The sequence below is a fragment of the Homarus americanus genome, unplaced genomic scaffold (assembly GCF_018991925.1).
Source record: "Homarus americanus isolate GMGI-L3 unplaced genomic scaffold, GMGI_Hamer_2.0 scaffold31037, whole genome shotgun sequence".
Classification (NCBI taxonomy): Eukaryota; Metazoa; Arthropoda; class Malacostraca; order Decapoda; family Nephropidae; genus Homarus; species Homarus americanus.
Window position 1 is genome coordinate 25,683,664 of NW_024722227.1, and position 27,713 is coordinate 25,711,376.

The 27,713-nt window shown below is 45.4% G+C and overlaps 1 protein-coding gene across 1 annotated transcript; it reads left to right on the forward strand.

Annotated features, from left to right (window-relative positions):
- Positions 1 to 372: 372 nt before the first annotated feature.
- LOC121862658 (proline-rich extensin-like protein EPR1) lies at positions 373 to 6,931 on the forward strand. The gene is made up of 3 exons (XM_042360978.1): positions 373 to 471; positions 5,505 to 6,324; positions 6,690 to 6,931. The coding sequence occupies exons 1-3, from the start codon at positions 373 to 375 to the stop codon at positions 6,929 to 6,931; spliced, it is 1,161 nt and encodes a 386-aa protein (XP_042216912.1).
- The last annotated feature ends 20,782 nt before the right edge of the window (positions 6,932 to 27,713 follow it).

Sequence of the window (27,713 nt, forward strand, 5' to 3'; positions counted from 1 at the left end):
TGGCTCAGGGTTCGGGGAGTGACGTATGGCTCAGGGTTCGGGGTGACGTATGGCTCAGGGTTCAGGGGTGACGTATGGCTCAGGGTTCAGGGAGTGACGTATGGCTCAGGGTTCAGGGGTGACGTATGGCTCAGGGTTCGGGGTGACGTATGGCTCAGGGTTCGGGGTGACGTATGGCTCAGGTTCAGGGGAGTGACGTATGGCTCAGGGTTCCGGGGAGTGACGTGTATCGGGTTCGGGGTGACGTATGGCTCAGGGTTCAGGGAGTGACGTATGGCTCAGGGTTGGGGTGACGTATACTCAGGGTTCAGGGGGGTGACGTATGGCTCAGGGTTCAGGGTGACGTATGGCTCAGGGTTCAGGGAGTGACGTATGGCTCAGGGTTCAGGGAATGACGTATGGCTCAGGGTTCAGGGGGTGACGTATGGCTCAGGGTTCAGGGTGACGTATGGCTCAGGGTTCGGGAGTGACGTATGGCTCAGGGTTCAGGGGTGACGTATGGCTCAGGGTTCGGGGTGACGTATGGCTCAGGGTTCGGGGAGTGACGTATGGCTCAGGGTTCAGGGGGTGACGTATGGCTCAGGGTTCAGGGAGTGACGTATGGCTCAGGGTTCGGGGGAGTGACGTATGGCTCAGGGTTCAGGGGTGACGTATGGCCAGGGTTCAGGGTGACGTATGGCTCAGGGTTCAGGGGTGACGTATGGCTCAGGGGAGTGACGTATGGCTCAGGGTTCAGGGGAGTGACGTATGGCTCAGGGTTCAGGGAGTGACGTATGGCTCAGGGTACAGGGAGTGACGTATGGCTCAGGGTTCAGGGGGTGACGTAGAATAATGACTTCAAGTTTCATATCAATAGTCCTTGTTGTTCTTGTGATGGCGAGACAAGACGCAGCTGACGCTTCGAATCTTCGGACCCGGATTCGAACCCTTAGCAAGCCAAGCCATCCTTGACTTACTTACTCCATTACCGAACCTAAACTAACTTAACTAGCCTAACCTTACGTAACCTTACATGACCCTACATGACCTTACCTTGACAGAGTTGGTCCATGGAAGATGTTATTATCATTGGTGAATTGCGTAATATGAGTAGAGGTTTGTTTGGTGGTAATGTGGAAGGTGGGATGAACTGTATTTTAAAGAGAGAGAGAGAGAGAGAGAGAGAGAGAGAGAGAGAGAGAGCTTCACACATATCCACCACCTCACCTCCATCAACCTGAACTGCCGACATCATCATCACCATTAATTTCTAAACACACGAGGCAAATTTCACTCCCCACCACCTCCCCACGCCGACTAAACGCGTAAAATCAGGATTTATTTATTCTACAATCTAATTATCCGCTTAACTGCCGCTTGGTAAATATATCATTAACATATTTAACCAATTTGGTACATTAGCTCATTACGGTAATTAATAGGTTGAAGGTTAGTCAGGGTGTTGGATCACGCTGGAGGGTTGGACGCGAGAAATTGCTGGGATTGAGGTGTCGTGTTTATATTTTAGTCTACGTTAGGTGTTTACTCTCCAAACTCTCATGAATATATGTGAACATGTTACAGTAATGTTTGGTTTAGACTGGATGGAACACTTGAAGATTAGCCCTCTGATTTTATTCTACCTGATTAAACAGTAATATTAACTTAACTAAACCTAACCTAATATGGGCTAACTTAATCAAATCTATCCTAGGCTAATAAAATTCTAACCAAAACAATCTACCAGGACTTAAAAAACAAAAAATACCTTACAGTTAGTACCATCCCAACATTACCCGGGACAATATTCCACCCGGCCACTGCTCTACCCCCCCAGAATAACTTAGCACTGGCAAGCTATCTTCATCGGTAGCATCTTTAGCCTGAGATAAGTTAGTCAAGTGACATCTCTAGCGACACGACATTCAATTAATCCCAGAAGTGTATAATTTGACCCTGTAATGCCCATTGAAGTAGGTGTATACTTAATGCCTCTCTAATGCCTCTCTAATGCCTCTCTTGGTCTTATAAAATACAGACGTGACATATGTGAAAATTCCAGTCAGTGGTGGTAAGTGAGGTGTTAAGAGTGGAAGCACCAGTTAACTGTAGTTTGTTTATCAATAGTCTCTACCAGCTGAGAGTCTCTAGAGTACACAGTATGTAAAAAAGCAGAAATTTGGACGCATAATGTCTTTTAAGTCATCATACCCGAGGGATTAAGTCATCATACCCGAGGGATTAAATCATCATACTCGAGGGATTAACTGGCAACTACATTTTTTTTTATAAGACTTTGCAAATTATTGGAACATCGTCTTGGGAAGGTGAGACTCATTTCTTCCACCTCTCTCTCTCTCTCTCTCTCTCTCTCTCTCTCTCTCTCTCTCTCCCCCAACACAGCCTAGGGTCTCATCCCACAGTGTTATCAATAAATGTCATCTCCCAAGTTCCTACCTGTGTGTGCGTGTGACTGATGGACCATGTTGCAACGCCCACCTGCCTTCCTGCTTGCCTGTTTACCCGTTTGTCTGCTTACCTCCCTGCCTTCTTGCTTGCCTGTTTACCCGTTTGTCTGCTTACCTCCCTGTCTTCCTGCTTCCCTGTTTACCCGTTTGTCTGCTTACCTCCCTGCCTTCCTGCTTGCCTGTTTTACCGTTGTCTGCTTACCTCCCTGCCTTCCTGCTTGCCTGTTTACCCGTTTGTCTGCTTACCTCCCTGCCTGCCTACCACCTCCCTGCCTGCCTACCTTCCTTCTAGTTGTTTTTCCTTTTTGTTCAGCCATCACACACACACACACACACACACACACACACACACAGAAAAATACTAGCTTATTCCAATACTCAAATTTCTATCAACACCACCAACAACAACAAAACAAAATCAAACAAAACACAAAGAAACACAAACAAACACAAACAAACAAACAAACAAACAAACAAAAACACAAAATCGTAAGCTAAGGGACATATTTCAGATGGTGACTTGAGAACTGTTAACCTTTTGGACCACCTTAATAAGAGCTTCCATAACTATGCGATACCTCCACATAACGGATTACTCTCCATAACATTTAACGGACACTCGATATAACGTACTTTCATCGCCATATAGTTCGTTAAATAGAAGTATCATTATAAACAGGCAGCTGAGAGAGAGAGAGAGAGAGAGAGAGAGAGAAGGAAGAGTGAATAAGGTAAGGAAAACAAAAAAGAAAAGGAACGAGAGGTTAAAATAAATAAAGAACAATGAAGAATGAGATAGAGGGAGGAGGAGGAGGGAGGAGGAGGGGGAGGAGGGAGGGGAAGAGGCCGGAGGAGGTCATTAGAAACATTTGTCCACTGCACCCTATTCAGGCGACCAACCCTGCCCCACCCACCTGGTCCTGACACTGACCTGGCCTGACACCCCTGACACCTGGTCCTGACACCCGCTCACACATGGGCTGACTTTCTTTAATATGTATGTATGTATGGCATGTATGTATGTATGTGTGTGTATGTATGTATGTATGTATGTATGTATTGTATGTATGCTCAGTACTTTGTTTGGACACCAAATGTGTGATGGAAAGAAGAGAGGGAGAGGAATGGGGGAGGGAGGAATGGGGAGGAGAGGAATGGGGGAGGAGAGGAGGGAGGGAGGGAGAAAGAAAGAGAGTAGAGAAGGCCTGTGGGGGGGGGGGGGGCAGTCTTAATAATGGTAACAAAATGAAAAAAAAAACCGAACAAGTAATGAAAGTGACAGGGGTAGTTTACTTGCTACAGAAAGTACCACAAAAACCCCTCGAGACGCGAACCTACAGAGGAGTGAAAGGCATTACATGTACACAATGAACCCAGACAAAACCCACAGATCAACAACTGAGAAATAGTTATATATAAAGTAGATTATAGATATTGGTTGAAAATTTCATCTGGTACTCACTCACTCTCTCTCTCTCTCTCTCTCTCTCTCTCTCTCTCTCTCTCCTTACTTCTCCCTTATTTTCTCTCCCTTCCTCTCATCCTTTCTCCCCTTTATCTCTTTTTTGTCCTTTCTTCGCCTCATCTTTCTATCTCTGCCTTTCCCCTATCTACCTCCCCCTCTATCAACATGGTTCCCAAAAAGTTACCAAATCTCAAAAGGTCCATTACCACCCCCGATCTACACGGCCAGGCAATAGACAACCTCCCTAGACCAGCATCCGCCAGTAGGGTCGGCGGAATATGATATAAGGCCCTTAAAACACCCATATATGGGATAGGGTAGGATGTCTAGTGCCTGTACCGACAGATAATAACTAACCCATGACACAACCCTAACACACTACTAGCTTAGCTAACCCATAACAAGGCGGTCAGGCCCCCACCCCTCTCTTGCCGCCTCCTAATTTCTTTAATTTCTGAACTATAACTTCCTTCCTCCACCTCTACTCTTCTTTCACTATCTCTTTCTCTACAAAAAAAAAATCCTTTCCTGTCTCCCTCTCCCTCCTTCACATCACTCGAAACAAGGTTAATAAAGTACTTGGGTTCATACAAAGGCGTGTTAGTTACAAGACGAGAGAAGTCATCCTAAACCTATATCTTACGCTTGTGAGACCTCACTTGCATTACGCAGTTCAATTCTGGTCACCGTATTACAGAATGGATATAGAATCCTTGGAAAGAATCCAGAGGAGAATGACAAGACTAACCCCGGGCATTAGGAACCTTGAGTATAGAGACAGGTTAAAGCATCTTAATTTGCACTCCCTCGAGAGACGTAGAGCGAGGGGCGACCTGATCGAGGTGTATAAATGGAAGTCAGGGCTAAACAAAGGTGATGTAACAAAGGTACTCAAACTATCCAACCAGGAGCGAACTCGTAACAATGATTATCGGGCCAAGAGAGAGAGAGAGAGAGAGAGAGAGAGAGAGAGAGAAAAGATCCAGAAAGAGAGGAAAAAAAAAGAAAATAAATACTAGAAAGAAGAATAAGATTGTAATGGTGTAGTTAAAGGCGTGTGAGAGAGAGTACATCCCTGTGCCACAACATGTTCTAAGGTGCGCCATTTACCTAGACCAAGAACACAAAAAAAATATTAGTCTGTTGTATTCATCTTGGCGTTCCCTTACGACACACACACACACACACACACACACACACACGCACGCGCACGCACGCACACACCCGGCTTGGTATAGTAAACAAAGAGGGAAGAATGATGATGATGATGATGATGATGATGATGATGATAATGATGATGATAATGATTCAGCACCATTATTTACATTGTTAAAACATAAATTTGTCTCATGTGTTGGTTATAGGTCACAGGTTAGGTTAAGTTAGGTTAGGTTAAGTTAGGTTAGGTTAAGTTAGGTTAGGTTAAGTTAGGTTAGGTTGAGTTAGGTTAGGTTAGGTTAGGGTACAGAGGAGTCTACTCCCCCACAGGTGTGCTCACCATACCTGGCCACCCATTAACGTCAACATTAACCCTTCTCAGCAGGTCTAGTTTACCTCTGTATCAGTAACCTGTTTGACGTTGTAATATAAAGACCACTCAGACCCTCTCAAGACCACTCAGACCCTCTCAAGACCACTCAGACCCTCTCAAGACCACTCAGACCCTCTCAAGACCACTCAGACCCTCTCAAGACAACCAAGACCCTCTCAAGACCCTCAGACCTCTCGAGCCACTCAAGCCTTCTAGCAAGACCCTCAGACCCTCTCCAAGACCACTCAGACCTCCTCAAGACCACTCAAACCCTCTCAAGACCATCAGGACCCTCTCAAGACCACTCCAAGCCCTTCTTAGACCACTCGGGCCTATAAGACCACTCCAGGCCTCTAAGACCACTCAGATCCTCTCCAAGACCACTCAGACCCTCTCCAAGACCACTCCAAAACCCTTCTCCAAAGACCACTCAGACCCTCTCCAAAGACCACTCAAACCCTCCTCAAGACCACTCCAAGCCCTTCCCAAAGACCCTCAGACCCTCTCAAGACCACTCAAACCCTCTCCAAGACCACTCAGACCCTCTCAAGACAACCAAGACCCTCTCAAGACCACTCAAGCCCTCTCAAAGACCACTCAAGCCCTTCCAAAGACCACTCAGACCCTCTCAAGACCACTCAAACCCTCCCAAGACCACTCAAATCCTCCTAAGACCATTCAAACCCTTCCCAAAACTACTCAAACCCTTCCGAAGACCACTCAGACCCTCTCAAGACCACCCAGACCCTCTCAAGACCACTCAGACCCTCTCAAGACCACTCAGACCCTCTCAAGACCACTCAAACTCTTCCCAAGACCACTCAGATCCTCTCTAGACCACTCAGACCCTCCAAAGACTACTCAGACCCTCTCAAGACCATGTAATAGGCCCCTGTCTCATCAACAGAACGTATTATATAAATGGGTCAATACATCTGATATTATATTCAGATTCACCACCCTGTAACTCTCCACTGTCTATGAGTAAGACATGATATGGACACGTGAGCGGGCAACTCTCCCAAGAGGGCGAGACCCATAGCTCAGCATTTCTGTAAGCACGCACTGTGATGCCCTTAAGCTTCAGTAGCTCACCTCAACTCATATCGTAAAACCCAAATATAAATATATGTGAACGGACTGGTTAATTGGACAAGCAGCCAATTCAACCACTCAAACACTCAAGATCGCTCAAACCCTCCTAAGACTACTAAGACCCTTTCAAGACATCTCAAACCCTCTCAAGACCACTCAAATCCTCCTAAGACCATTCAAACCCTTCCCAAGACTACTCAAACCCTTCCCAAGACCGCTCAGACCCTCTCAAGACCACCCAGACCCTCTCAAGACCACCCAGACCCTCTCAAGACCACCCAGACCCTCTCAAGACCACTCAAACCTTCCCAAGACCACTCGGACCCTCTCAAGACCACTCAAACTCTTCCCAAGACCACTCAGATCCTCTCTAGACCACTCAGACCCTCCTAAGACTACTCGGACTCTCTCAAGACCACTCAAACCCTTCCCAAGACCACTCAGACTCTCTCAAGACCACTCAAACCCCCGTAAGACCTTTTAAACCCTTCCCAAGACCACTCGGACCCTCCTAAGACCATTTAAACCCTTCCTAAGACCACCCAAATCTTCTTAAAACCTCTCTAGCTTTCTTAAGACCACTCAGACCCTTCCTAAAACCACTCAGACCCTCTCAAGACCACTTAAACCCACCTATGACCATTCAGACCCATTCTTAAAGCACTCTAACCTTACCAAGACCACTCAACCCTTACCAAAGACCACTCAACCCTTACCAAGACCACTCAACCCTACCTAATATACGAAATTCTGCTAAAATATGGAAGGTTATTTGGTTTTAAGATGGAGAGAGAGAGTTTGGTGTTGGGATGGCCAGTTGTGTTTCGGCTTCGTGAAAGTAATAGATACGGTCAGTCAACACTCGGTTATGTGCACCAAAACATACCAGAATTTTTCGACTTAGTTTAGGAGTAATTTGGTCTCAAACTATGGGGGGGTTGGTTTAGTTAGGTTGGGTTAGGGTTATAGTTAGGGTAGGGTAGGTTAGGGTAGGTTAATATTAGGGTTAGGGTAATGTTAAATTAGGTTTGGTTAAGGTTAGGGAAGGGTAGGTTAGGTTTAGGTTAGGTTAGGGTACAGTAGATTAGGTTAGGTTAAGTTAAAGTGATTATATTTAGGTCAGGTTTAGTTAACGCCAGATTAGATTAAGGTTAGGTCAAAGTTAGGTTAAGTTAAGTTAAGTTAGGTTAAGGTTAGGTTAAACTAGATTAGTAAATGGTTAAAGACCCGCATTTACTGTGGCATTTTAACACAAGCGGGTAATAGGAGTGATAACAACTGATAACAACTGATAACAACCTCCTCTGGGGTCTGGTGTTGTAGTTTGTGTCATGTGGTGTTGACTCGTCCCTCGTCAGACCACCAGATAAGAGTCTTCAGCTCATACACACACGTCAGATTACTTAAAATAATAAACAATAAAAAAATTAAAATAAATACAAATAAATAAAAAAAAAAATTCACGCGATTAATTTTTTTATCTTAGAAAATATCGTCTCGTATTTCATCACGTCACAAAAATTTAAAAAAAAAATCTAACCTAAAATTCTTGAAAAATTTTACGAGGATTCTTACCATTATTATTTATTTATGATGATCCATTTACGAGAATAATATAATCTTACGAAAGAGAGAGAAAGATAATTAATGAAAAATGTCAACCTAGAGGCATGGACTGTGTGGTGATACGTATAGATGCATAAACAAATTCGCATCGACTACAACACCTCAGCTAACCCACAACCACATTCCTTCACAAATTTTAAACGATCGAACTATCTAACTACACCAATTAAACACAAAACATATTAAAACTGACCAACACGAAACACCTACACGACAACATCTACTCGTGTCTTCCGTGGCCTCAAGAAGTTCAACACGACACACCACACTTTGCCATACGACCCTTCAACACCACTTTCAGGACGACACACCACGAGCATACACCTGAGGGTTTTAAAAGGACACCAGAGCTCAAGTTTGTATCGACCTTCTCAAACTACCATTAAATTCGTCGCTTGTCACTGAACAGCAACTTGATCAAATCTATAAAAGGGATTTGAGACTGTACCCACTCCCCTTACATTGCCTTATGGGGGGAAGATTGAGAGGAGATGGAGTGGAGGAGGGGTGAGGGAAGGGATTGGAAGGTGAGGAGGAGGAGGAGAAAGGAAAGAGGATGGGGAAGGAAAGGAGGAGGAAAAAGGAGGAGGGAAGAGGAGAAATATAAGAGGAAAGAGATGAGAGGAGACAGAGACAAAGGGGGGGGGGAGAGGATGATGGAGTAGGAGAGATAAGGAGGGAGGGAGGGAGAGGGGGAGGGGAGGAGGGAGGAGGGAGGGAGGGAGGGAGGGAGGGAGGGGAGGAGATAACGATAAGGTTTTAGTTTTTAGTTTAACAAATTTATTGGCAGAGCTTGTAGTACAGTTTGCCTATTGTGAGTAATTCAGTCAGGTCTTGACACTGAGGGTGGTATCACTTCTCACTGCCACGCAGGACGAGGTTCATCCACAAAGAAATACATCATATTCATACACAGCTATATATGTATAGCGGTCAGATTCATGTGGGTAATGTCACTGTTCACTGCCATGCAGGACAGAGGTTCGTACACAAAGAGATGCATCATATTCATTGACACTATATATAGGTCAGATTCATGTGGGTGATGTCACTGTTCACTGCCATGCAGGACAGAGGTTCATACACAGAAGAAAATACATCATATTCATAAGGTTAGTACCCATAAACACTGGGGGTCTGAGTAATGCATCACAAACGTTGACCTTAACTCACTCGTCACAAACGTTGACCTTAACTCACTCGTCACAAACTTTGACCTTAACTCACTCGTCACAAACGTTGACCTTAAATCACTCGTCACAAACGTTGACCTTAACTCACTCGTCACAAACGTTGACCTTAACTCACTCGTCACAAACGTTGACCTTAAATCACTCGTCACAAACGTTGACCTTAAACCACTCGTCACAAACGTTGACCTTAAACCACTCGTCACAAACGTTGACCTTAAATCACTCGTCACAAACGTTGACCTTAAACCACTCGTCACAAACGTTGACCTTAAATCACTCGTCACAAACGTTGACCTTAAATCACTCGTCACAAACGTTGACCTTAACTCACTCGTCACAAACGTTGACCTTAACTCACTCGTCACAAACGTTGACCTTAAATCACTCGTCACAAACGTTGACCTTAAATCACTCTTCACAAACGTTGCTCAGGGCTGACACACACAGACGAGACACACTGATGATAATAAAGTAACTTGATGATAATGAAGAAATATGAAGGAAAACAAACGAAAAACAAAAGAAAATATAGAAGAAATAAAGAAAATTAAAAGTTAAAAATTTTTATTCTTATTTTTACAGTAATTTATTGTTATTAATGAAGATAAATAAATAAATGTGAAAGATAATAAGGGATAGAAAAATAATAAGGATAATGATGATAATTGTGTAGATAAGAGAGAAAATATAATCAATTTCTCTTTCACTTTCTCGCCTAGCTGCTACAATCAGGGCGTGACGAGGAGTGGGTGCTACTGGTCACTGCTTGGCTGGGGTTACCGGATGTGGGCGTGGGGAGTGGTGGTGCGTGGGGGACTTTTTTGGGTGGTGTGTGTGTGTGCTGGTGTGGGCGGTAGACTGGTCTGGGTGGTGTGTGTGTGTGCGCGTGTGTAAGTGCCAAGTTGGACCTGGTTACTGTGATGGGTGGGATAGATACGAAGGCTGCTGGTTGTAAGCTGCACGTGGGCGTGGTAGGCGTGGGTTGTGGTCGTCAGATTTAACACTACGGGCGGGTTGTGAGGAGACGCTGTATCAGACAAAACAGACAACCAATAGTGTGGGCGTCGAGGATGAGGCGTAGGCTGTAACGGATGCAGGTAATGTGTGGGCGTGGTGGGCGTGGAGTGAGGAGATAGTTGCTAGAGTGGGCGGGACATAGGATGCTTCAGAAGGCAGGGAACATCGGTTAAACGGCTGTGGTACACACTTACTGCATCACCACCAACACTGTAGACGTGTGTGTGTGTGTGTGTGTGTGTGTAGGGGGTGCTAGGGTAGGGTATTAGGAAGGTAAGCTAGGAGGGAAAGGCAGGTAGGGGGGAGGGGAGGGGAACACGATGAAGTAGTGCAATGTGTTTACAAGAAGTTTTCCCTCTTGGCCATCAATGAAAACAACTTCCGAGTGTTTACAAAAAAATCCCAGGCTGTTAATAATAACAATAACAATAATAATAATAATAATAATAAATACACAAACTGGACACTTAACTATAACCACAACACGTAACAAGGTCATTAGACACGTAACACCACCGTAACAAGAGTACACACCATTACAACTAAACAAAAGTGTACCGTACATTCCCGTTACTTATGAGAAAATTATCCTATGAAGAGTACATTAAGATAACACGTGTACATTATGATAACACGTGTACATTATGATAACACGTGTACATTAAGATAACAAGTGTACATCGTAAACACAACAAACCAACACAAACACACAAGAGACAACAGGTAAATGTCACACTACTAGCTGGACAGGGGATAAAAACTCGACCTTGTTTTTACTTGAAGATAAAATTATGATGTGGGCGGTCTAGGTGGGGGGAGGGGGGTGTAGGTGGGGGGTGTAGGTGGGGGTGTGGGTGGGGGGTGTGGGTGGGGGGGGTAGGTGGGGGGGTGTGGGTGGGGGGGGGTGTGGGTGGGGGGGTGGGTGGGTGGGGGTGTGGGTGGGTGGGGAAAGAAGAAAGGAAGAGGAGGGACAAGAGTAGGAAGATGAATAGAATGAAGAGGAGAAAGAGAGGACAGAAGAAAAGAAAGAAAAGAAAGAACAAGAGAGAAGAAAAGGGAGAAAGAGAGAAAGGATGAGATAAGGTGAGAGGAGGGAGGAGAAGGAGGAGGAGGATAGAAAGAAAGAAAGGGATAACGAAAAGACAGAAAGGAAAATGGAAGAACACAGAGAGGAGAGGAGGGATTAAAGATAAGAAATAGGGAGAAAAAAGGTGAGATAGGCGAGTGGGCAAACTGGTTTACAAATAGAGCAAATCCACCTCACGTTCCCTGTCTCCTCCTCTCCTCCTCCTCCTCACGTCCCTGTCTCCTCCCTCCTCCTCCGTCCCTGTCTCCTCCCTCCTCCTCCTCACGTTCCTGTCTCCTCCCTCCTCCTCACGTCCCTGTCTCCTCCCTCCTCCTCCTCCCATTCCTGTCTCCTCCCTCCTCACATCCCCGTCTCCTCCCTCCTCCTCCTCACGTTCTGTCTCCTCCCCTCCTCCCCTCACGTCCCTGTCTCCTCCCTCCCCTCCTCCCCTCACGTTCCTGTCTCCTCCCTCTCCATTCCTGTCTCCCTCCCTCCTCCTCCATCCCCGTCTCCTCCCTCTCCTCCCCTCGTCCCTGCTCCTCCCTCTCCCCTCCCCGTCCCCTGTCTCCTCCCTCCTCCCTCCTCACGTTCCTGTCTCCTCCCTCCCTCCCCACGTCCATCCTCCCTCCTCCTCCATCCCGTCTCCTCCCTCCTCCTCACGTCCCTGTCTCCTCCCTCCTCCTCACGTCCCTGTCTCCTCCCTCTCCCTCGTCTCCGTCCCTGTCTCCTCCCTCCTCCTCACGTCCCCGTCTCCTCCCTCCTCCCTCCACGTCCCTGTCTCCTCCCTCCTCCTCATCCCCTGTCTCCTCCCTCCTCCTCCTCGTCCTTGTCTCCTCCCCTCCTCCTCCTCACGTTCCTGTCTCCTCCCTCCTCCTCCCGTCCCTGTCTCCTCCCTCCTCCTCCCCACGTCCCCTGTCTCCTCCCTCCTCCTCGTCCCCTGTCTCCTCCCCTCCTCCTCACGTCCCCTGTCTCCTCCCTCCTCCTCACGTCCTGTCTCCTCCCTCCTCCTCACGTTCCTGTCTCCTCCCTCCTCCTCCTCCACGTTCCTGTCTCCTCCCTCCTCCCCTCCTCACGTTCCCTGTCCTCCTCCCTCCCTCCTCCCCTCCCGTCCCTGTCTCCTCCCTCCCTCCTCACGTCCCTGTCTCCCCTCTCCTCATCCTGTCTCCCCTCCCTCCTCCTCACGTCCCCTGTCTCCTCCCTCCTCCTCACGTCCCCGTCTCCTCCCTCCTCCTCGTCCCTGTCCTCCCTCCTCCTCCACATCCCTGTCTCTCCCTCCTCCCTCGTCCTCCGTCCCTGTCTCTCCCCTCCTCCTCACGTCCCCGTCTCCTCCCTCGTCCTCATCCCTGTCTCCTCCCTCCTCCTCGTCCCCTGTCTCCCTCCGTCCCCTTCTCCCTCCTCCTCCTCCCATCCCCTGTCTCCTCCCTCCCTCCTCCTCGTTCCTGTCTCCTCCCTCTCGTCCTCCGTCCCTGTCTCCTCCCTCGTCCCTCACGTCCCTGTCCTCCCTCCTCCCTCACGTCCCCTGTCTCCTCCCCTCCTCCCCTCCGTCCCTGTCTCCTCCCTCCTCCTCACGTCCCTGTCTCCTCCATCCTCCTCCCATCCCTGTCTCCTCCCTCCTCCTCACGTCCCCTGTCTCCTCCCCTCCTCCCTCACGTCCCTGTCTCCTCCCTCCTCCTCACGTTCTGTCTCCTCCCTCCCTCCTCACGTTCTGTCTCCTCCCTCCTCCTCACGTCCCCGTCTCCTCCCTCCTCCCTCACGTCCCCGTCTCTTCCCTCCTCCTCACGTCCCCTCTCCTCCCTCCTCCTCACGTCCCTGTCTCCTCCCTCCTCCCTCCGTCCCTGTCTCCCCCCCTCCCCTCCCTCCCGTCCCTGTCTCCCCCTCCCCTCCTCACGTCCCCTTCTCCTCCCTCCTCCTCTCACGTCCCCGTCTCCTCCCTCCCCTCCCTCATCCCCTGTCTCCCCCACCTCCTCCCTCCCGTCCCCGTCTCCTCCCTCCTCCTCACGTCCCTGTCTCTCCCTCCTCCTCACGTCCCCGTCTCCTCCCTCACCCTGAACGTGTGTGTAATGGACGGGTCCTGTCAGTAGCGAGACAGAGGCAAGACGGATGACGGTAGTCGAGGAGTACTGCTTAGTTCTTGACACACACACACACACACACACACACACACACACACACACGGGGATAAGTGGAAGATGACAACTTAAATGGAGGTTATGAATGTACTGTAGGATATAAGTGGAGTGTATAAGTGGAGGGTATAAGTGGAGGGTATAAGTGGAGACAGACGTGTACACCCCTACTCACCTTACACACAACTACCTTCACTTATTAATCAGGTAACAATGATCATATATTTCCACCACCGGGATAAATTTTTACCACATGCTGATTGATGTGTTAGTATCCAATCAGGTGCGAGCTAATGAAATGTAAGAGTCAAGCCAATCAAAATCACGTTTACATACAAATATTCTTCTTTTGAATGAATCATGAGCCAATCAGCATCACGTTTACATACGAATACTCTTCTTTAGAATGAACCATGAGCCAATCAGCATCACGTTTACATACAAATACTCTTCTTTAGAATGAACCATGAGCCAATCAGCATCACGTTTACATACGAATGCTCTTCTTTAGAATGAACCACGAGCCAATCATCACCACGTATACAAGCTACAACTCTCATCCAAATGTAAGCTTAACCAATCATAGTCGTGTTTACATTACTCAACCAAATATGCTCTTAGGTTATATGTGTGGTAACCAAACATGGATGAACTAGTGTAAGACTCTCTAGCGTAACTAACCTACAGTCCAGACAATGTTCATGTGAGTCTTAAAACAACCTCAACTGAAGGGACTATGGCAACCTTGTGTTAAACTGAAGGGACTATGGCAACCTTATGTTGAACTAAAGGGACTATGGCAACTTTGTATTAAACTGAAGGACTATGGCAACCTTATATTAAACTGAAGGGACTATGGCAACCTTATATTAAACTGAAGGGACTATGGCAACCTTATATTACACTGAAGGGACTATGGCAACCTTATATTAAACTGAAGGGACTATGGCAACCTTATATTAAACTGAAGGACTATGGCAACCTTATATTCAACTGAAGGGACTATGGCAACCTTATATTAAACTGAAGGACTATGACAACCTTATATTACACTGAAGGACTATGGCAACCTTATGTATTACACTGAAGGGACTATGGCAACCTTATATTAAACTGAAGGGACTATGGCAACCTTATATTAAACTGAAGGGACTATGGCAACCTTATATTAAACTGAAGGGACTATGGCAACCTTATGTTGAACTGAAGGACTATGACAACCTTATATTACACTGAAGGACTATGGCAACCTTGTTACACTGGAGGACTATGGCAACCTTATATTTAAACTGAAGGACATGGCAACCTTATATTACACTGAAGGGACTATGGCAACCTTATATTACACTGAAGGACTATGGCAACCTATATAAACTGAAGGACTATGGCAACCTTATGTTACACTGAAGGGACTATGGCAACCTTATATTAAACTGAAGGACTATGGCAACCTTATATTAAACTGAAGGGACTATGGCAACCTTATATTAAACTGAAGGGACTATGGCAACCTTATATTACACTGAAGGGACTATGGCAACCTTATATTACACTGAAGGACTATGGCAACCTTATATTACACTGAAGGGACTATGGCAACCTTATATTACACTGAAGGGACTATGGCAACCTTATATTACACTGAAGGACTATGGCAACCTTATATTACACTGAAGGACTATGGCAACCTTATATTTAAACTGAAGGGACTATGGCAACCTTATATTAAACTGAAGGACTATGGCAACCTTATATTACACTGAAGGGACTATGGCAACCTTATATTAAACTGAAGGACTATGGCAACCTTATATTACACTGAAGGGCTATGGCAACCTTTATTAACTGAAGGACAGCAACCTTATATTAAACTGAAGGGACTATGGCAACCTTATATTACACTGAAGGGACTATGGCAACCTTATATTATACTGAAGGGACTATGGCAACCTTATATTAAACTGAAGGGACTATGGCAACCTTATATTACACTGAAGGGACTATGGCAACCTTATATTAAACTGAAGGACTATGGCAACCTTATATTACACTGAAGGGACTATGGCAACCTTATATTACACTGAAGGGACTATGGCAACCTTATATTAACTGAGGACTATGCACCTTATATTACACTGAAGGGACTATGGCAACCTTATATGAACTGAAGGGACTATGGCAACCTTATATTACACTGAAGGACTATGGCAACCTTATATTGAACTGAAGGGACTATGGCAACCTATATTACACTGAAGGGACTATGGCAACCTTATATTACACTGAAGGGACTATGGCAACCTTATATAAAACTGAAGGACTATGGCAACCTTATATATTACACTGAAGGACTATGCAACCTTATATTAAACTGAAGGGACTATGGCAACCTTATATTAAACTGAAGGGACTATGACAACCTTATATTAAACTGAAGGGACTATGACAACCTTATATTAAACTGAAGGGACTATGACAACCTTGTATTAAACTGAAGGGACTATGGCAACCTTATATTACACTGAAGGGACTATGGCAACCTTATATTAAACTGAAGGGACTATGACAACCTTATATTACACTGAAGGGACTATGGCTACCTTATATTACACTGAAGGGACTATGGCAACCTTGTATTAAACTGAAGGGACTATGGCAACCTTATATTAAACTGAAGGGACTATGGCAACCTTATATTACACCGAAGGGACTATGGCTACCTTATATTACACTGAAGGGACTATGGCAACCTTATATTAAACTGAAGGGACTATGGCAACCTTATATTAAACTGAAGGGACTATGACAACCATATATTAAACTGAAGGGACTATGGCAATCTTATATTAAACTGAAGGGACTATGGCAACCTTGTATTAAACTGAAGGGACTATGGCAACCTTATATTAAACTGAAGGGACTAGGCAACCTTATATTACACTGAAGGACTATGGCAACCTTATATTACACTGAAGGACTATGTAACCTTATATTACACTGAAGGAACCATATAACCTTATATTAAACTGAAGGACTATGGCAACCTTATATTCAACTGAAGGACTATGGCAACCTTATATTACACTGAAGGAACTATGGCAACCTTATATATTAAACTGAAGTGACCACGCAACCTTATATTACACTGAAGGACTATGGCAACCTTATATTACACTGAAGGGACTATGGCAACCTTATATTAAACTGAAGGGACTATGGCAACCTTATATTAAACCGAAGGGACTATGGCAACCTTGTATTAAACTGAAGGGACTATGGCAACCTTATATTAAACCGAAGGGACTATGGCAACCTTGTATTAAACTGAAGGGACTATGGCAACCTAGTGTTACTATTGTCATTGAAATTTTGTTTGTAAAATATTCAAAATGTTAAAAAATTATTAAATAATTTTTGTGATAAACCTTTATATCTTAACATAGGCAACTAGGTTAGGTTAGGTTAGGTTAGGTTAGGTTTAGGTTAGGTTTGGTTAGGTTAGGTTAGGTTAGGTTAGGTTAGGTTTAGGTTTAGGTTAGGTTTGGTTAGGTTTAGGTTAGGTTTGGTTAGGTTAGGTTATGTTTAGGTTAGGTTAGGTTTAGGTTAGGTTAAGTAAGATTGAGGTTGGTTAGGTTAGGTTTAGGTTAGGCTAAGTAAGATTGAGATTGGTTAGGTTAGGTTTGGTTAGGTTAGGTTACGTGATTCGATTATTTCTACTTGTGTGGATATTGAGTACTAAGCCTGGCCGGTCACTGAGGGTCATCTGTAGTCACCCTCTTCCTCCAAACCCATCTCCTCCTCCACATCCTTCTACTCCAATACATCCAACATCTCCCTCTCTTCCTTCTGCCTCTTCTCGTCATCCTCTCCATTTTTCTCCTCCTGTCTCTCTTCCTCTTCCTTTATCTCCTCCATTATCTCTTCCTCCTTCATCTCCTTCCCATCCTCCTCCTTCTCGTGTGTGTGTGTGTGTGCGTGCGTGCGTGTGTGTGTGTGTGTGTGTCACTAGATTCCTCTGTGTATACATGTGTGGCTGTGTTATAGACGTCGCATGTTTGTGTGGTGAGTGGGCGAGGTGGGCTGAGTGAGTGGGCGAGGTGGATTGAGTGGGTGGGAGAGGTGGGCTAAAAAAGTGGGTGGGTGGGTGGGTGGGTTGGGTAGGTGGATGGGTTGGATGGTGTGTGGCGAAGGGAGTAAGAGGGTGTGGGTGTGTGGTGGGCGGCCTGGTTAGATAGAGAGGAGGGTGGGCGTGACTGCTTATAGGAGGTTGGGTGGACATGGGCGTGCTTGCTTGCTTGCTTGCCTACAGGAGGAGGTCGGCTGACTGCCACACATTCACAGGACTCCAAAACAATAACAAACTCCAGCGAATTTGCACACCCAATTACTAACACAAAACACGTAGATGGTGATGTGTTGCAAGATGATGTGTTGCAAGATGATGATATGTTTCAAGCTGCAATGTGAGAGTGAAACCTAGCTGGAGATGCAAGCTATAGCTGTTTTTATACAATTCTATCGATTGGCAGAATAGGAAAATAAATTATCTTTCTTTAAGTTCCGTAAATCAAAACCAAATTCCTGGCTTATCTCACTGACCGCCTTTTATTCTGGACACCCATATCAGTTTGAAACACCCAAGTGAGACCGTGATAAGAAATGCTTTATTAACATCTTTCTATTCTTATTTACCTAATGGCCAGCCACGAGAAGCGGCCATACCGAGGGAAGGAGACCAGTGCCCTGTGTAGGATCCTTCCATTGTTCCTGATAATTATGTTCTTGATCCCACATCTTGAGCTGGTAGACCGTTCATAGTTCTACCAGCCTCTAGCATGATAACTTTTGTCGAGCTTGTAGTTATGTCCCCGGCCCTATTGTACGTTGTCTGAAGGGTTGTTAATCCAAAGATCCTCAGTCTACTTGGGATTGTTGAGATGATATTACTCCGGGATCATCAAAGTCCCTCTGTGTCGCACCTTTTCTAGCGATGTTAGATCTTTTAAGAGGTAGAGTTTACATGTTTGTGTATATTCGCTCGAAACCAAGTCCACATTCTGCCTACCAATGTTTTACTGCTAGATGGAACTCATTACATAATTGTGTAAGCAGTGACTGTGTAGTTACATAAGCAAACAGGATTATTTTATCACCCATTTCCTCAATATTCTCGCAATAGCTCTCCCTGGGGTCGAGTTCACAGGGGGGGGTGGGGGTGTGTTTAAGGGCTTGTGTCGTCACGCATGTCAACAAACGCCTCCCAGTCGTCACGTGATTATACAGCACAAAACTTAAGTGGGGGAGGGGAGGGTCTTGGATTGGGCAGACAAGGGGTTGAAATGGGTAAATGGGTAAATAATACGATCCAAATAGGTGGAAGAGGGGTATTATAGGTAGAAAATAAGAGTTGAAATAAGCATAGTACAGTAAGTAGAGGCACATGATCGAAATAGGTAGATAATAAAAGCAAAATAAAAGGGTTTAAATACGTAAATAATGACAAAATAAACAAAGGAATTCATATGGATAAATAATAAAATATAACTAAATAAACATTGGCATTAGTTCAAGACGAATCAACACGACACTACTACTACTACTCACTACACACACAGTTTTGAAGACCATCGATTCAATCCCTCACCGGTCACCATCATTAAGTTAACTTCTATAAAATATTAAATAAACTAACATTGTATGCATCTAAATAAACAAAATAAAATAATAAAGAAAATAAGAGGATAAAGGAGAGGTTGTGATGAGAGGTGGAGATGAGAGGTGGTGATGAGAGGTGGACATGAGAGGTGGGTGACTCGAGTGAGGGGGATGGCTGATACCCCCAGCTGAAGCGGTTGACGTGTACTGCCCGCACCTCGTCTCTTGTGGCCACCTTACATTTTTACACCTTAATTCACCCTTTTTCTATTCATCTACACCCTGCATCACCCTTTTTCAATTCATCTACACCCTGATTCACCCTTTTTTATTCATCTACACCCTGCGTCACCCTTTTTTAGTCATCTACACCCTGATTCACCCTTTTTTAGTCATCTACACCCTGATTCACCCTTTTTCTAGTCATCTACACCTGCGTCACCCTTTTTGAGTATCTACACCCTGATTCACCACTTTTTTTCTGGTCATCTACACCCTGATTCACCCTTTTTTCTAGTCATCTACACCCTGCGTCACCCTTTTTAGTCATCTACACCCTGCGTCACCCTTTTTTGAGTCAACTTCACACCTGATTCACCCTTTTTAGTCATCTACACCCTGATTCACCTTTTTCTAGTCATCTACACCCTGATTCACCTTTTAGTCCATCTACACCTGATTCACCCTTTTTTCTATTCATCTACACCCCTGATTCACCCTTTTTCTAGTCATCTACACCCTGATTCACCCTTTTTTAGTCATCTACACCCTGATTCACCCTTTTTCTAGTCATCTACACCCTGCGTCACCCTTTTTTAGTCATCTACACCCTGCGTCACCCTTTTTTAGTCAACTACACCCTGCATCACCCTTTTTTAGTCATCTACACCCTGTCTGTTTCCCTACACACCAGTCCTTCCCTTTACACTCTAGAACATCCAATGATAAGGTAAATTATCATCTAAAATATTTATCTATTTTAAAGATGACAACATGACTTATTTTACCTAATGACTAACTACCCTAACGATTCCTGGGGGGGGGGGGTTAGGTTAGGTCAGTTTAGGTCAGTTTAGGTCAGTTTAGGTCAGTTTAGGTCAGGTCAGGTTTCAAGGTATTCAACTATTATCATTACTTAGTATCCAGTATAAGGAACATCAACCTGCTCTTCACCTGTGGACCAATTATATCAGCTACTCGGACACCTGTGGCGTCATATAGGGAGTGTGTCTTGACCGAATGTGTTCCTCATTAGTACCCTGAAGGACACATGCCATCCCTGCTGTGTCTTCATTAGTACCCTGGAGGACACATGCCTTCCCTACTGTATCTTCATTAGTACCCTGGAGGACACATGCCATCCCTACTGTGTCTTCATTAGTACCCTGAAGGACACATGCCATCCCTACTGTGTCTTCATTAGTACCTGGAGGACACATGCCATCCCTACTGTGTCTTCATTAGTACCCTGGAGGACACATGCCATCCTGCTGTGTCTTCATTAGTACCTGGAGGACACATGCCATCCCTGCTGTGTCTTCATTAGTACCCTGGAGGACACATGCCATCCCTGCTGTGTCTTCATTAGTACCCTGGAGGACACATGCCATCCCTGCTGTGTCTTCATTAGTACCCTGAAGGACACATGCCATCCCTGCTGTGTCTTCATTAGTACCCTGGAGGAACATGCCATCCCTACTGTGTCTTCATTAGTACCCTGGAGGACACATGCCATCCCTGCTGTGTCTTCATTAGTACCCTGGAGGACACATGCCATCCCTGCTGTGTCTTCATTAGTACCCTGGAGGACACATGCCATCCCTGCTGTGTCTTCATTAGTACCCTGAAGGACACATGCCATCCCTGCTGTGTCTTCATTAGTACCCTGGAGGACACATGCCATCCCTACTGTGTCTTTATTAGTACCTGAAGGACACATGCCATCCCTGCTGTGTCTTCATTAGTACCCTGGAGGACACATGCATCCCTGCTGTGTCTTCATTAGTACCCTGAAGGACACATGCCATCCCTGCTGTGTCTTCATTAGTACCCTGGAGGACACATGCCATCCCTGCTGTCTTCATTAGTACCCTGGAGGACACATGCCATCCCCTGCTGTGTCTTCATTAGTACCCTGGAGGAGACACATGCCATCCCTGCTGTGTCTTCATTAGTACCCTGAAGGACACATGCCATCCCTGCTGTGTCTTCATTAGTACCCTGGAGGACACATGCCATCCCTACTGTGTCTTCATTAGTACCCTGGAGGACACATGCCATCCCTACTGTGTCTCATTAGTACCCTGGAGGACACATGCCATCCTGCTGTGTCTCATTAGTACCCTGGAGGACACATGCCATCCCTACTGTGTCTTCATTAGTACCTGGAGGACACATGCCATCCCTACTGTGTCTTTATTAGTACCTGGAAGGAGCATGCCATCCCTGCTGTGTCTTCATTAGTACCCTGGAGGACACATGCCATCCCTGCTGTGTCTTCATTAGTACCCTGGGACACATGCCATCCCTGCTGTGTCTTCATTAGTACCTGGAGGACACATGCCATCCTGCTGTGTCTTCATTAGTACCCTGAAGGACACATGCCATCCCTACTGTGTCTTTATTAGTACCCTGGAGGACACATGCCATCCCTACTGTGTAGTCATTAGTACCCTGGAGGACACATGCCATCCCTGCTGTGTCTTCATTAGTACCCTGGAGGACACATGCCATCCCTGCTGTGTCTTCATTAGTACCCTGAAGGACACATGCCATCCCTACTGTGTAGTCATTAGTACCCTGGAGGACACATGCCATCCCTACTGTGTCTTTATTAGTACCCTGGAGGACACATGCCATCCCCAACAACAGTCCTAAGTGAAAGAAAAATTACGAGTATTCAAGAACTGGTCAACGAGTAACGACAACAGAGAACGAGTCAATATTTATCCTAGGGAGTGAGTGAGTGAGTGAGTGAGTGAACAAGTGAGTGACTGAGTGAGAGGATGCATATATATACAGCTGATTACTCCACTAAAACAAAAGACAATATATATATTATTTCCATCATTTGCTTTTACATGTCCTCAACGAAAACAAATGGTTAATATCAACATTTTTTTTTTTAAGATTTTGTATTTTATTTTTTTTCGACATGATTGATGTATAAGAATATCACGTCATCTATCATGCACACTTCTCCTGCAGTGTCTTGAGACCTTATCGTTGATGCCACCATCCATCAACCTCGTCAGCAGAGTCTAGCGTCGCGGGAGAGATGATAAACACAAACTAACCTACTGTATCTGGCAGTCTCATCTAGGCGAATGTTCGAACTCGACTCGTTTGTGAGAGACTTTATGATCCGGATTTGTCTCACGAACGGCTCCAGATTCACACGGATTAATTTGAGTTTATTTATTTTTTTACGTATTGGTAACACTTTTCAGTCCCCTTCTTCCCCTTCCTCTTCTTCCCCTTCCTCCTCTTCCCCTTCCTCCCCTTCCCCCTCTTCCCCCTTACATAGTTCCTGTTGAAGTCTCTGGAGGTATTTATTCCTAGAAATCTTTTATGTTTTGGTCATTATTGTTCTTGAAGTTTATTAAGAAAGTTTCTTAACGTCTGGTTGAGATTTTTAAAGTGTGTGTGTGTACAGTGTGTGTGTGTGTGTGTATTTATGTCCCAGGTCGGATAGTTGTGTGCGTTCGTTATATAACATTGGATATTTTGGTAGAACTGTCAGTCTGTATACAACCAGACAGTGGGTGTTTGGCCAAGCTGTCAGACTTTTATCTAAACACAGTATGAACGTTTGGGTAAAGGCTGACAGTTGCACCAAATACCAATAGACTGTTTGCTGCAGCTGTCATTCCATATACACACAGACAGCATGATACAACATACACACAGGCAGTATTTAATTACACAGGTGAGATCTTGACTATATACAGTGTGTGTGTGTGTGTGTGTGTGTAAGGCGAATACGTCTCTAGATGTGTGTGTGTGTGTGTGTGTGTGTGTATGTGTGCACAGTAAATTCTTGTCGAGTCAAAACAAACACACACACACAGACACACACACAGACAGACACAGACACACACATAACCTTGATGGTCTTGACTCAGTGACCAACATTGTTTAGTCTGGTTTATACACACTTCAATTCCTCGTTTATCTTCTTCTTCTTCTTCTTCTTCTTCTTTATCATCTTCACTTCTTTAGCTTGTTTACGCTTCTCTTACATGTCACTGTCTATTAAAAAATTTATTATTATTATTATTATTATTATTATTATTATTATTGTTATTATTGTTATTATTATTATTATTATTATTATTTATTTCAGTTTTCGTCCATGGGCCTTTCGTGACGTCACTGTAAACACGCATGATTTTCATTATTAAAATTACTCACTTCCTCAATTATTCCTTTCTCTCCTTATTTACTCAATTATCATCTCGTTACTTTTTCTCAACCTCTGACTACGTGACCAGCTCACAAGAGGACATATAGCTCAGTCAGTTTTAAGATGAGGACAGCTGGTTCCCTAAAAATCTTGACCCTCGATACTTCAATTTCTCCCATTAACTTTACCATAATTACACCTGGAAGATATTATCTGCCATCCAAACACAATAACAGTCTACAAAATATTATCGTTACGCTCTTAAGTCATATCTAAACAGAGTCCTTATCTTCTACTAGATACAGATGGCTAGCTTAGCTCCTAATTCCTCCTTCCGGATACTGTAGAAGATCAAGGCACTACTTAAGGATGGTGTTCCTCATACTTTAAATGTCGTACTTGAGGGTATTCTGTAACTTAGGGATGGGGTAGGGGGGTGGGGGGTAGTACAGTATATAGGGATTACTTGAAGTATACTGTACTGTCAGGTCGTTCAGTATTTCGGTAAGGAGACGCTTGTTGGTGGTGGTGGTGGTACGCGGATTAACAAACCAGTATTACTAATGGTCATTCGTAGCGGGGCGTCTCTAGCACGTACTCCACACTCCTTGCTCCACACTCCTTGCTCCACCCTCCATAACCCCTCCCTACTCCATAACCCCTCCCTACTCCCAACCCCTCCCAGCACCCCCTCCTCCCCCCACCACCACCACCACACGTAAATTACGCCCACGTTACCTTTTTGGAGTCGGGGGTGGGCGGCGACAGGGTAGGTTAGAGAGAGAGAGAGAGAGAGAGAGAGAGAGAGAGAGAGAGAGAGAGAGAGAGAGACCTTCTACTGAAATAAAAAACAAATGCACAGGCAAACGCTTATCATCTGTTTATTGTATATATTTGGCCTGCCATGTTCTCTCAGTAAACAGTTTGTTGTTATTGTTATTGTTGTTGATATTATTATTAGCATTATAAAACACAAACACGTACACATGAACACACACACACACACACACACACAAACACACACACGCGCTCCCAGGCACACGTCACTCCGGGGTCACAGACTATGTGGACTCGTACACTGCGGGCTGTTGTTTGCTCTATACTCCCGGCAAATTCCTGGGAGTTCAGCTGCACATGTTTGTTGATAAAGAGTATTAGGTCACAGTGTGTGATAGTCGGACCAGCTGGAGTTGATATTTCTGTATAAATAAGCGACAGAGAGAGAGAGAGAGAGAGAGAGAGAGAGAGAAAGAATAATAATAACAACAACAACAACAAAAATAAATAATAATAATACTAACAATAATAATAACTACAGTATAACAAAAAACACCTAATCAGCAAACACACTACAATAAAACACATTCACAAAAACACTAAACAGAACACACACACACACACACACACACACACACACACACACACGCGCGCGCGCGCACTACTACTACTACTACTTTGCTGTCACTACGAGTCGAGTATGACGATCGTCCAGCTATGATACAATGAGTTATTAAGGATGTCACCTTCGTTGGTGAATTTTCGGGTGACTAAAGAGGTCAATACGGGACCCGCAGCGTCGTTCACATTCGTTGCACATGTGGAGGGCTGTGTCTAGTGCGGGAGGGACGGTGGCAGCGTTTTTCCGGCGTTGACGCTTGTCTGCCTCGGTTTGCAGTCGGGCTAACTCGAGAGTATTGACACCTTCTCGTGTAGTGCTCCTCCAAGCATTATGGTGTGGTGTAATCGTCTCCCAGGTGAAGGGGTCGATATGGCACATTTTCAGGTTTGTCTTAAGACTATCCTTATACCTTTTCAATTGCCCGCCAGCGTTACATTTACTATTCGTTAGATGACTGTAAAGTAGCTGCTTTGGCAGTCTACTGTCGTCCATGCGGGTAACATATAGCAGGGTGGGGAGGACCACTGTTCGGTGTACGTGCAGCTTTGTAGATAATTTCAGCTCCCTACAGCTGAAAACACGGTTTTGGAGTCCGCCAAAAGCTTGAGATGCACATCTAATCCGATGCTGAATCTCTTCATCGATGTCTGCGGTGGTGGACAGGTTGGGAGCCGAGACACTGAAAGTGGGTAACATTAGAGAGGGTAGTACTGTTAAGCTGGATGGGTGGTGGAGGTGTGGCTGAACCAGGGGCAGGCTGAAAGAGAACCCGACTCTTTTGTAAATTCACCTCAAGGCCGAAGTGTGCATACGCATCTGTGTAGGTGTTCAGGATCTCCTGTAGGTCGCGTTCAGTGTGAGAAACAAGTGTGAAGTTGTCTGCATTCTCAAGTTCAGTAATGGAAGCTGCCGACATCTTTGTTCTTGCCTGGAGTCGTCTTATGTTGAAAAGACCCTTCATCTGGTACTGGATGTCCACCCTACCGGCTAAATTGGCACTGGCATGAGTAAGGAAGGCAGCAAAGAAAAAGGAAAAGAGAATTGGTGCCAGTACACACCCTTGTTTAATCCCTGTCTGGATGGGGAAGAACTCTAACTGAGTGCCGTTGTGCAGGACACTGCCGTTCATGCCATCGTGGAGTTGCCTCACAATGGCGATGAATTTTGGTGGGCAGCCAAAACGGCTGAGGGTCCACCAGAGGGCTTCCCTGTTGACCAAGTCGAAGGCCTTGGTTAGGGCGATGAAAGCCATGTACGCTGTTCTCTGCACTTTTCCTGTATCTGGCGGACAGCAAAGATCATGTCTGTGGTGCCACGTGATGGTCTAAAGTCACATTGAGATTCTGGTAGGAAGTTTTTACCACCTCAGGAAGAAGTCTGTTAAGGAGGACTCGGGCGATAATCTTGCCAGCTATGGACAGCAGCGAGATCCTGCTGTAGTTGCCACAGTCTGACCGGTCTCCCTTGTTCTTATAAATATTGACAATGGAGGCGTCTTTAAGAGCTTGGGGGATTTCCTCCTCCCATATATTCTCCAGGAGAGAGTGGAGATAGCTGGTAAGCAGAGGTCCTTCTGCTTTATACACCTCGACTGGGATTCCATCAGGCCCTTAGGCTTTGTTATTTTTCAACTGTTTGATGGCAGTAGCTACCTCATCCAGGGATGGAGGATAGCTGAGGTGGGTCAGCTCTGGGTGCTGATGGACCTGCTGGGTAGTCAGAACAACGAAATCGGTGTTTCGGTTGAGCAGTGAATGGTAGTGCTCTTTCCAGTGCTGAACGAAGCCTTCACCACGAGTGATTGGCCCATAAAATGTTTTTGTGGAATTGAAAAATTCGTACGTCTTGTACCGAGCTGCATTTTTTGTGTTTCACTTGCTTTATTTTTAAACCGTTGTTCTTTAGATTGCAAAGTTCCCGCTGGACCGCTGCTTTCTTTTTGCAGAAGGTATCAGCTTTGGTCCGAGACTGAGGGTTGTTCTGCCAATCAGTAAAAGCAGCAGGTTTATCATCGATGAGTACAGTCTCGTTCAAGATTCTTCAAACACTGCTGGAGACAGCTGGCAACTCAAGGCCGTTTGTTTACTATAGTACGTAGCAAAAATTATGAATGAATATAAAATTGATCAGTGATTGGTTACTCAGTTCCCTGTGTCTTAACCAATAGTTGGGCTTTGTTTCGTATTATATTATACTACATACTACAGTAAACAAACGGCCTTGAGTTGCCAGCTGTCTCCAGCAGTGTTCGAAGAATCTTGAACGAGACTGTACAATTAAAGACAAGTCGTGAAAATATATGCCAAGGGCTAAACTTTTGGTGTGCTCTGCCTTGTGGTATAGGGCTCTGCCTTGTGGTATAGGGCTCTGCCTTGTGGTATAGGGCTCTGCCTTGTGGTATAGGGCTCTGCCTTGTGGTATAGGGCTCTGCCTTGTGGTGGTATAGGACTCTGCCTTGTGGTGGTATAGGACTCTGCCTTGTGGTGGTATAGGACTCTGCCTTGTGGTGGCTCTGCCTCATAGGGCTCTGCCTTGAGAGCATGGTATAGGGCTCTGCCTTGTGGTATAGGGCTCTGCCTTGTGGTATAGGGCTCTGCCTTGTGGTATAGGGCTCTGCCTTGTGGTATAGGGCCTGCCTTGCCTCTGCCTTGTGGTATAGGCATATAGGGCCTCTGTGGGTTGGGGCCT